The sequence below is a fragment of the Chenopodium quinoa genome, unplaced genomic scaffold (assembly GCF_001683475.1).
Source record: "Chenopodium quinoa cultivar QQ74 unplaced genomic scaffold, ASM168347v1, whole genome shotgun sequence".
Classification (NCBI taxonomy): Eukaryota; Viridiplantae; Streptophyta; class Magnoliopsida; order Caryophyllales; family Amaranthaceae; genus Chenopodium; species Chenopodium quinoa.
Genome location: NW_018742534.1, coordinates 5,870 through 16,603, shown reverse-complemented (window position 1 = coordinate 16,603; position 10,734 = coordinate 5,870). Strand labels below are relative to the sequence as shown.

The window sequence follows — 10,734 nt, the reverse complement described above, 5'->3', positions numbered from 1 at the left end:
ATGATTTTATTCTAATATCTATCATAATTTTCATATAACTAATATTAGTAAATTAAGGTCGCATTATAAGTTGCATAAAAATAAAACAAATTATCCGTTTTCTAACAAGCAAAATAATAAAAAAATTATAGGGTTAAATTAAGAAAATAATCTTTTCATGAGATTTATGTATAAAAAACCATGCATCGCACGGGCTTCCATCTAGGGTCCGTTTGGTAGCGTGTAAAACATTTTCAATGTAAAATGGTTTTCCATGAAAATCATTTTACAATGGAAAACTCATTTTCAAAAAAGTTTTCCGTTGTTTGGTTGAATGGAAAATGATTTTCCATTTTAAGCATTTTCCATTGTTTGGTTGAACTGAAAATTCAATTGTGAGGGAAAATGTTTTCCTTCTAAATGGTGGGGAAAATGTTTTCAATAAGGTGGAAAATGATTTTCCACCCCTAGTTTTACATTTTAATGTTTTACACCAAACCAAACAATGTAAAATGGGAAAACACTTTTCAGTGAAAATGTTTTACGCCCTACCAAACGGAGCCCTAGTATTTTCTATTATAGTCATAAATGTTTGTGTGAAAAGGTAAATAAAATCTTTTATATTTAAAGTAATTATCTTTGTTATTAAATTAACATATATAATAAATTATTTTCGTATAAGATTTTATTCTATAATTGAATTTTTTTTTCAAAAATAAAAAAGTTTTAAGAACACACCAAGAAATGACCCGTGTCATTGTTGGTGTGTCTTTTAGTACATAATTATATAATATAATTATATATATTATATATTATTATTATTATTATTTAAAACATGTTTACTTAAAACCTTTATAAAGCTCACCTGTCTTATAATCAGACCATCGTATAAAAATCCGCCCCATTTATTTATCAGACCCATATTATAACTATGGCGGGTCATGGCTTTTAAAAGGCCTTCATTCCTATGTCCTTCCTCTCTTAGTTATTTCATTGAAGCACACTCTACGTTCTCCATTGAAGCGCACTCAACGTTCTCCATTGAAGCGTTCTCCGTTGAATCTAATTCTTGTATCCCCCCATTGAAGCAGCTTCTAAGGTAAGTTGTTTGTTGTTGTTATCATCACATCAATTTCACAATCTAGGGTTTATATTTGGTTTAATCTAATTTAATTATCAGTGCTTTAAGTTTAGGGTTCGTAAATTCTTAGATTATGAAACATCATATCCAAAAGAAAAGAAAATCACGAGCGTAATTTGATTATTGAATCAAATATCCCTAAAATTATGTATTTTTCGAGATAATTCAATATGAAATTAAATCTCTTTTCCCTGGGCCTAGGGCAGCCGCCCCTCCTGCCCTGCCTCAGGGACGGGCCTGGTGGAGGGCCATAAGCGGACAGGGGAGAAAGAGAGAACTAAGCATAGAGATATGAAAAACTAACTCGTATTTCCGGTGTTTGTTTAACTAAGAATAGCTTTGGTTTGCAGACCACGATTTCTTGGTGGCGGTTTAAGGATGGTGAAGTCTCAATCTTCCGGAAACAGCTCATGACTTTGGGTTTTTACTCTTCCCGGTAAAGTACCCATCACCTTCATTTTTTCACCTCTTAATTCTTTCATCTCTCTCTTAATTCTTTGGTAGTATAATTTAGCTAGTAGGTTTAATATTGGAACGTCTTTGCATTGACAGCTGATGTTGAACCTATAAGTTCTGAATATGTAGTATATTATTTAGACTTTAATAGGTTCAATTTGGCTTAGTAGGTTATTTAGTTTGGTTCTGACATCGTGTGCATTGATTGTAGTAGTTGTCTAACAAACCAATAGTAGTTGTCTAGCAAATTTAATACAAATACTCTCAGTGCTCCTAAAAAATTGACACGGTCAAACTTGGCACACATGCCAATGCACTTGTTTGACCTTAAATATATTTGATTAGATATTAGTAAAAATAATTGAAAATTATGAAGCTTTATATTAATACCTATTTAATAATATATTTAATTATAATTTTTTTTATACGTTACTAAAATACGATGGTCAAAGTTAGTATATGAATAGTGAAAAAAAGTCAAACGTGTCAATTTTTAGGAAAAAAGGGAGTACTTTTAATTCTATTTGACTTTGATTTTATTTGGACTTAAGTGATATTATTTATCAAGTTTCAGTTTTGGTTTTGTGTACTTTGTATTGGAACCTATAACAAGTACTCAGTGTATTGATTTTTTTGTTAATTTCTTCTTCATGAAGAAATTATGTCCTTGACTCATGCAATCACTAAATATAATATGGAGCGTATTATGGAGATAATAGGTTCGTTTTATTGGTTCATCATTATGTCTTGCTAAAAATCAATATTGATCATTTGGTTAATACAAAATAAGCCTAATGCCAACTAAATGGGTTGTATGAAGTCATGCTTTACATTATTCGATCGAACAAAGGAAACCAAACACATAGCATGGGTATGGGCTTAATGTTGGTCGGTCAAAGGGAGTGAGGATAGAGAGTGTAATTTCCGTAATTAGTATAATATGATTATATGATCAGGGGTTTTGGGAAAATGCAAGATATACGTAATATTTCGCCAAAAGAATTAAACTTACAATGTCATTCCCTCTCTCCGTCTCACATATTTTCTCCATTGAAGAGGAGATTGATTTCCCCGCCTAACTAGCATTGGTGGAGGTTTGATTCACACTTGTGGACCAATTGTAGAGGGGCTTCAATTGCAGCCCTATGATCAATTGCTAAGTATATGCGTTCTTGATTTCTTTGGGGAGATTAGAGCCACAATTGAATCCTCTCTACGATTGGTCTATAAGTTTAAATTGAACCTCCACTAATGCAAGTCGGATGAGAGAAATCAGTCTCCTCTTCAATGGAGAAAACTGTCGGTTATGTGAGGGAGAGGGGGGAAGGAAATGGTATGTTGTTTTCTTTTGGGAAAATGTTACTTATATCTTTCTTTTTCCCCAAACCCCTAATTATATAATCACATTGTACTCATTAGGAGTACACTCCCTTTCTTCACTTTCCTTTGGTCGGCTGACACTGTAATGTGTGACTTCGTAGGATCCATTTAGTTGACATAGGATTTATTTTGTATCAACCCAATGATCAATATTGGACTCTAGCAAGAGTGCAAGACATAATGATGACCCAATTAAACTAAATTATTATCTCTTATATTATATTTAATAACTGCACTAGCCGAGGATATAATTCCTCCAACCATTTTCACTATTAAATCACAACAACTTGATGTGTGATTTGATCCTAGTCTTCCTACAGTGCACCTCAAAGCTCAAAATATGGAAACCCTAGATCTACAGATTTGAACAACAATTCATGATGATAAGTGTTAATATTGTGGCTTTTCGGAGTGAGGTGATTCCAGTAGGCCATGGCAGAGTTATCATCTTAGCCAATGGTCTTAAAGTGGTTAGAGAAGTGCATACCACAACTTGGGAAAACAAAGCATGTTGTGATGAAAGAGAATGAGAAAAAAGAGAATGGTCAGATGTATATTAAATAAAAAAGATTAAATATTTAATTTCAGACTTTTGGAAAAATTTCTCAAAAATAAAACTTAATGTTATATACTACCTCCGTTAACAGTTATTTGCATCAAAGGGGGTCTGCGCGGACTCCTAGGCAAAAGTTTTAAAGCATGATTATTGAAAATTTTGGGTATGTGGTTAAGTATTAATCCTTAAAAAAAAAAAATACAATTAAAAAAAAAACCCAAACCATTGAAACCCAGAACCACTAAACTCAGAATCACCACTGACAACCACCAGAACCACCTGAACTCAAAACCACCACCAAAACCACCGAAACCCAACCACGAACCCAACAAAACCACCGACTAATCACCTTAACCCTTCGACGAACCACCAAAACCCACCAAAACCCGATTAGATGAACCACCGAAGCCACCCTCACGAACCACCAGAATCACCGACAAACCACCGAAATCCTTCTACTACCACTAAAACCACACCCACGAACCACCAACAGCACCGACGAACCTCCAAATCCCACACACCACCAATACCCCCAACCTCTTTTTGGTAAATGTTGCAAATAACTTCTAACGGAGGTAGTAGTATTGTTGTGTACTTATGTCTCTCTGTCCAAGTTCTCGGCAGTGGGGTGGTGGGGTTTGTCGGTTCGAATTACTCAAAAAGTAATTTCTCTATTTTGCTTATCCCTTAATAACATGGGCAATGAAGCAATTAAATTATTTTTGTTGTTTGCTTAATCCCCATGTCATTCCTATATGTTGCATCTGAGAAAAAAGGAGGAAAGGTAAATCAAACAGCTGTACTTATTCTCTGTGAAGTATAGTCTTGGTTTAAAAAAAGTATGTACTTTCTTAAAATGTCTTTTAACAAATTGTCCCTCCCCATTTGGTGTTTTTATTTTTTCTTTTTATTTTATTGGTTGTAATTTGTTGAATGTATGATCTTTCAGGAATTGCTCGAGAAATTTGATTAGCCGACTTCAGTTCTCTCAAAGGTGAACATGTTTCTTTTCAAATTGGACAATAAATCAATTCTAGTTCCATTTTTTTATTGTCCTTTTTGATAGTTTTTTTTTTCTTTCTTTCTTTATTTTTTCCCCTTAACCGTATGTCAGAATTCAATTCCTAATGAAAACTGTCCACATTTATCTTTGAGTTTCTCTATTTATTGGCATATGGGTATCCTATAATCATTATAAACTATTAATGTTATTGAAAGTTCTTAACATTTACTATTTGCAAGGCAATAGGAGAGAGTGTTGATTTGGTGAGTGGGTGTAAGTAAAAGGTCGGTAAAGTAAAAGACTGAGGCCTTGTTTGGTTGGATGTAGGAAGTAGAAATTCCCATGAAATCTCAATTCCTATGAAATTGTAATTCCTAGGAATTCCCAAAAAATGTTTGGTTGGATGTAGGAATTTCTACTTCCCATGGTTAGGTAAGTTAATTCCTCCATTTTGTAGGAAGTAGAACTTCCTAAGGAAGTTCCAATTCCTACATTATTGTCAATCAAACAAGTATGCGTATATTCATTTCCTAGGAAATCAATGGGTGGGTGTGATAGAAATGTGGATAAAGTAGGAGAGTGAGTGACAAGGTATCAGTTTTGTGGAGCAAGAGGTGTAAGGTAGTAAATAGAGTTTGCCCAAAATGGATAAAAGTGAAAGTGCTAAGAACCTTTAGAAAAGGACAAAAACAGGAAATGTTCAGAACTTTACGAAACGGAGATTTATTTGTTTCAGTCGTCGAGCCAAGTGACATTATGTAGCATTATTTTTTTTCATTTTTGCCTTAAACCCTGTACTTTGCGTGGTGGCCTTTGCTTTTATTTGAATCCATCTCACTGATTGCATCCCTCAAGTCAAATGTGTTGGATGCATAATTAAGTCTACACATGTGCATTATTTTGCCCTGTTGATTTTCTCATGGGCACTGGCATTGAATATCTGATTATTTTGAGGTCTGTGATGTCAAAGAAAGTCATGCACAGGGGATAACATGACTATTCTATTACACTTTCAGTTATGCATAATGTTTGTTTGTATGGCTACAAACTTTATATTAGATGAAGTGACGTTTTATTGGTATCTAGTTTTGCTATGTGGTGATATAGATCAAGAGTTCTCATTAAAAAAATCGTAGATCAAGAATTGTGCTTCTGATACTTTATTTGGGGATAATCATTTTTGTTTAACTCTTCCATCTTTACCTTAGTTAGGTGGTTTATGATCTAAGTCATCTAACTTCTGATATACTTATATCTATGTTTCTACAATTTTTAACAACCTTTCAGAATCTTGCATGTTTTCTAATTAATGGCAGTGAACAATCTGAACATTATTAAGTGGGAAGTCATCTATTCTAGCGTTTGTTACAGTATAATATTGATCTATTTCTTTATGCTGTGCATGTTGACTGGTTCTATCTACTTTGATATAGTGATATCTTTGATTCCCTTTGTTTGCAAATACACATCTTTGTTTCTACGCATTTCAAACTTGAGCCCTTCACTGGTTTCATGTGTACAGAAATTCCTTGACTTACGCTATGAATTTATTGTTGTTATGTTTCATTCAAAAGAGTAAAAATAATCTTTTCTTGTGCTATTTTGATGTAAGTTTCTTAACATAGATTTTGAGAAAAATATGTCCAATTATGACCACTACCACAAGAAACAAATGACCCATCTTGTAGGAGGGAGAATATTTAGGTTGTACAGCTTGTCAGTGCATATTGTTTATACAGGATATTTCATTGTCCCATATAATCTTACGATCACGTAATATTTCACATTAAATAGTTTTGCCGAGTGGTCAATCTAGACATTGTTGTCGCCTTTGCAATTTTTCAGCTTGGACAGGTACATTAAATAGTTTTGTTGTCACATTAATTCAGATTTTAAAGGTTTATGGTGTTTCAATTAGTGTAGCTCATATGAGATGGCAATAACATTTCCCAAATCCATTTATATCTATTCCACTGCCACTAAAGTTGTTCTTTTTTATTTTTTACCTTTTTTTTTAATAGTTTCTGCAACACTTCTTCAAACATGGCTGAGGGTGGTAAAAGCTTTGTTCGGAGGGATCGTCTGCTTGATATTGAGTCAAAGGTCCATATGTGGTGGGACCAAAATAATGTATTTGTAGCTGAGCCTGGTGAGAAGCCTCCTGGAGATGGAGAGAAATTTTTTGGGAACTTTCCATTTCCATATATGAATGGATATTTGCATCTTGGACATGCATTTTCAATTTCCAAGGTAGAATTTGCTGCAGCTTACCACAGACTGAGAGGAGCCAATGTACTCTTTCCTTTTGGTTTCCACTGCACCGGCATGCCCATTAAGGCTGCAGCGGATAAACTTGCTAGAGAAATTCAACTGTTTGGTAATCCACCTGAGTTTCCTTCTGCAGTGGAGGAAGAAGTTAGCCAGCCATCAGAACAAGAGGATGCAAATGCAGGATCACAGCCATTCAGGGGTAAGAAGTCAAAAGTTGCGGCCAAAACTGGCACAAGTCTGTATCAGTGGGAGATCATGCGAAGTTTTGGCCTTTCTGATGAAGAGATCTCAAAGTTTCAGGATCCATATGAATGGCTGACCTATTTTCCGCCCTTGGCAGTTGAAGACCTTAAAGCTTTCGGCTTGGGTGTTGACTGGAGGCGCTCTTTTGTCACCACAGATATTAATCCATACTTTGATTCTTTTGTGAGGTGGCAAATGAGGAAGCTCAAAGCAGTTAATAAGATTGTGAAAGATAAAAGATATGCTATCTTCTCTCCACTAGATGGACAACCATGTGCAGACCATGACAGGGCTTCTGGTGAAGGGGTCCAGCCCCAAGAATACACAATAATAAAGATGGAAGTTATTCCACCGTTTCCTGCAAAATTGAGCGCTTTAGAGGGGAGGAAAGTATATTTGGCTGCTGCAACATTGAGGCCAGAGACCATGTATGGTCAAACAAATGCGTGGGTATTGCCTGAAGGTAAATATGGGGCCTTTGAAATTAATGAGACAGATGTTTATGTAGTCACTGAGAGGGCAGCTCTTAATCTTGCATATCAGAACTACTCAAGGGTCCCAGAGAAGCCAACATGCTTGGTAGAGCTTACTGGTCATGACTTGATTGGTTTGCCTTTAAAATCTCCGCTTGCTCAAAATGAGATCATTTACACACTTCCCATGCTGACTATCTTGACAGATAAAGGAACTGGGATAGTAACCAGTGTCCCTAGTGACGCCCCTGATGACTATATGGCACTGCATGACTTAAAGGCAAAACCAGCTCTGCGGGCGAAATTTGGTGTAAAAGATGAATGGATACTTCCTTTTGAGATCATACCCATTATTGATATCCCTGACTTTGGTGATAAACCTGCGGAGAAGGTCTGCACTGATTTGAAGATCAAGAGCCAAAATGAAAAGGACAAGCTTGCAGAAGCGAAGAGATTAACTTATTTGAAGGGTTTCACTGAAGGGACAATGCTTGTTGGTGAATTTGCTGGGGAGAAAGTCCAGGATGCCAAGCCAAAAGTCAGACGTAAGCTTTTAGAAACAAGTGAAGCCATTATGTATAGTGAGCCTGAGAAAAAGGTCATGTCTAGATCAGGCGACGAATGTGTTGTGGCTCTGACAGACCAGTGGTATATCACATATGGTGAGCCTGAATGGAAGGAGCTAGCCAAGGAGTGCTTGGATAACATGAATTGCTACTCTGATGAGACACGTCATGGTTTTGAACACACCTTGAGTTGGCTAAATCAGTGGGCCTGCTCAAGGTCATTTGGCCTTGGGACTCGTATCCCTTGGGACGAGCAGTACCTTGTGGAGTCCCTCTCTGATTCAACTGTTTACATGGCTTATTATACTGTTGTTCATTTTCTGCAAAATGGAGACATGTATGGATCTAATACCAGTTTGATAAAGCCGGAACAAATGTCTGATGATGTATGGGATTTCCTGTTTTGTGGTGGTCCGTATCCAGATTCATCAGATATTGATTCAAATGTGCTTAAGTCAATGAAGCGGGAGTTTGAATATTGGTATCCTTTTGATCTTCGTGTGTCTGGCAAAGACCTTATCCAGAACCATTTGACATTTAGTATCTATAATCACACAGCACTAATGGACAAGCGCCACTGGCCTCGTGGGTTCAGATGCAACGGACACATTTTACTAAATGCTGAGAAGATGTCCAAGTCCACTGGGAACTTCAGAACTCTGCGCCAGGCCATTGAAGAGTTCTCTGCAGATGCCACACGTTTTGCTCTTGCTGATGCTGGTGATGGTGTTGATGATGCAAATTTTGTATTTGAAACTGCAAATGCAGCAATTTTGCGTCTCACAAAAGAGATTGCATGGATGGAAGAAATTCTTGCTGCTGATGAAGCTCTTAGATCAGGTGAGCCTTCTTCTTATGCTGACCGGGTGTTCAAAAATGAGATTAATCTTGCAATAAAGCTGACTGAGCAAAACTACCAGAACTATATGTTCCGAGATGCTCTTAAGACTGGGTTTTACGACTTGCAAGCTGCTAGGGATGAATATAGGTTCTCCTGTGGGGCTGGTGGCATGAACAGGGTTTTGGTGCAGCATTTTATGGATATTCAGACACGACTTATTACCCCTATCTGCCCACATTATGCGGAGTATGTTTGGAGAGAGCTTTTGAAGAATGAAGGCTTTGTAATAAAAGCTGGCTGGCCTGTTGCTGAGGCACCTGATTTAGCCCTTAAGAGTGCCAACAAATATTTGCAGGATTCGATAGTGCTAATGAGAAAGCTCCTCCAGAAGCAAATTATGGGTTCAAAGAAGGCTGGCAAGAAAGGAGCCCCTGTTCAACAGCTTACAGAAGACAAGCAATTAACTGGTTTAATTTATGTAAATGAAACATATGATGGATGGAAGGAAGAGTGCTTGAAAATACTTCAAAGCAAATTTGATTCAAGAACTTGCACCTTTGCTCCAGACAGTGAAATTATGGCAGCACTGCAGACGAGCAAGATTGGGAAGGCTTCCAATTTCAAGCAAATCCAGAAGCAATGCATGCCATTCTTGAGGTTCAAGAAGGATGAAACTCTTGCTCTAGGCCCCCAAGCCTTGGAGTTGAAGCTTCCTTTTGGTGAGATGAAGGTCCTTTCAGAGAATTTGAATTTGATCAAGAGGCAGCTTGCACTTGAGCAGGTGGAGATTCTGTCGTATCAAGATGAGGATGCTTGTGCCAAGGCTGGACCTCTTACATCAGTTCTAAAACAAAATCCTCCATCTCCTGGTAATCCTACTGCCATCTTCTTGACAAACTTATGAAGCTGAATTTTCTGTGGTTTTGGTTAAGGCACTTGTTACGAATTTTGACTTTATCTACTGTATTAACTTCTTGAAAGCACATTGTTTTATCTTGAGTTCTTATGAAGTTTAGTTTAGTTCCAGTGACCGAACATGGATTCTGAGTTGCCATATATGCTTTTGACTCTGTCATTTATAGTTTGCAACAGTTTTCATTTTTCTCAAGCATATGGTACACAATTTACTTCAGCCGTCTTTCAACTTAGGTCATGGTGTAATTGATTAATCTCCGAGTGTCACATCACATCTCAAGCTCAAGGTGCTGCAAGATTGATTAGGAAACATATTTATGAAATGCCGCAAAACTTGTAAAAGCAAATTTAAATGTGTGAAAAACAAGTAGTTCTTTACTAAGATCCTAAGAGAAATAGTCCAACCTTTGGCTTTAAAATTATATATTCACTGAGGAAGAGTTGCATTTGCTTCCTAATTATCTGAAGCAGACATCCTAGACTTGATTTCACACACCCTATGGCAATGCTGAGAATCATTGCAGACTTGCTGTGAATTACGTCAGAGTTTCCTTATGACGGTTTAAAATGTCACACACAACCTTCTGACAGATTGCATTTCGTGAATGCCACAATGTCAATCAAACTGGCATCATTTTTTTCTATAGAAAAAGTCCTTCCTTCAGCTGTCATCTTTGACATATATATGATCTAAAAGTTTTAGCTAGTGAATCTTCAATTTCGGTTAACAGAGAAATATGGCCACCTTATCTAAGTCGGGGTTTTAGATGATACAAAGTTCCCTCTTCTTGGTGGGTGATAATCTGGTATACATGCCCTTTTGAATGCATATCAGTCTAATATCTTCCACACTGAAATAACCTCTTTCGTAAGCGTGTTTGAGCTCCATTAATGCCTTGTTTATCCCTGC

At 36.7% G+C, this 10,734-nt stretch overlaps 1 protein-coding gene across 1 annotated transcript; it reads left to right on the top strand.

Annotated features, from left to right (window-relative positions):
- Positions 1 to 944: 944 nt before the first annotated feature.
- Positions 945 to 10,017, top strand: LOC110720063 (leucine--tRNA ligase, cytoplasmic-like). The gene is made up of 4 exons (XM_021899067.1): positions 945 to 1,078; positions 1,471 to 1,556; positions 4,462 to 4,506; positions 6,537 to 10,017. The coding sequence occupies exons 2-4, from the start codon at positions 1,531 to 1,533 to the stop codon at positions 9,811 to 9,813; spliced, it is 3,348 nt and encodes a 1,115-aa protein (XP_021754759.1). The 5' UTR covers positions 945 to 1,078; positions 1,471 to 1,530; the 3' UTR covers positions 9,814 to 10,017.
- The last annotated feature ends 717 nt before the right edge of the window (positions 10,018 to 10,734 follow it).

What these genes read in the sequence shown, in the direction of transcription:
- LOC110720063 (XM_021899067.1), top strand. Translation starts at nt 1,531, where the DNA reads ATGACTTTGGGTTTTTACTCTTCCCG. An exon ending in TTGGGTTTTTACTCTTCCCG is followed by an intron (nt 1,557 to 4,461) that starts GTAAAGTACCCA and finishes ATGATCTTTCAG; the next exon opens with GAATTGCTCGAGAAATTTGA. An exon ending in CGACTTCAGTTCTCTCAAAG is followed by an intron (nt 4,507 to 6,536) that starts GTGAACATGTTT and finishes TTTTTTTAATAG; the next exon opens with TTTCTGCAACACTTCTTCAA.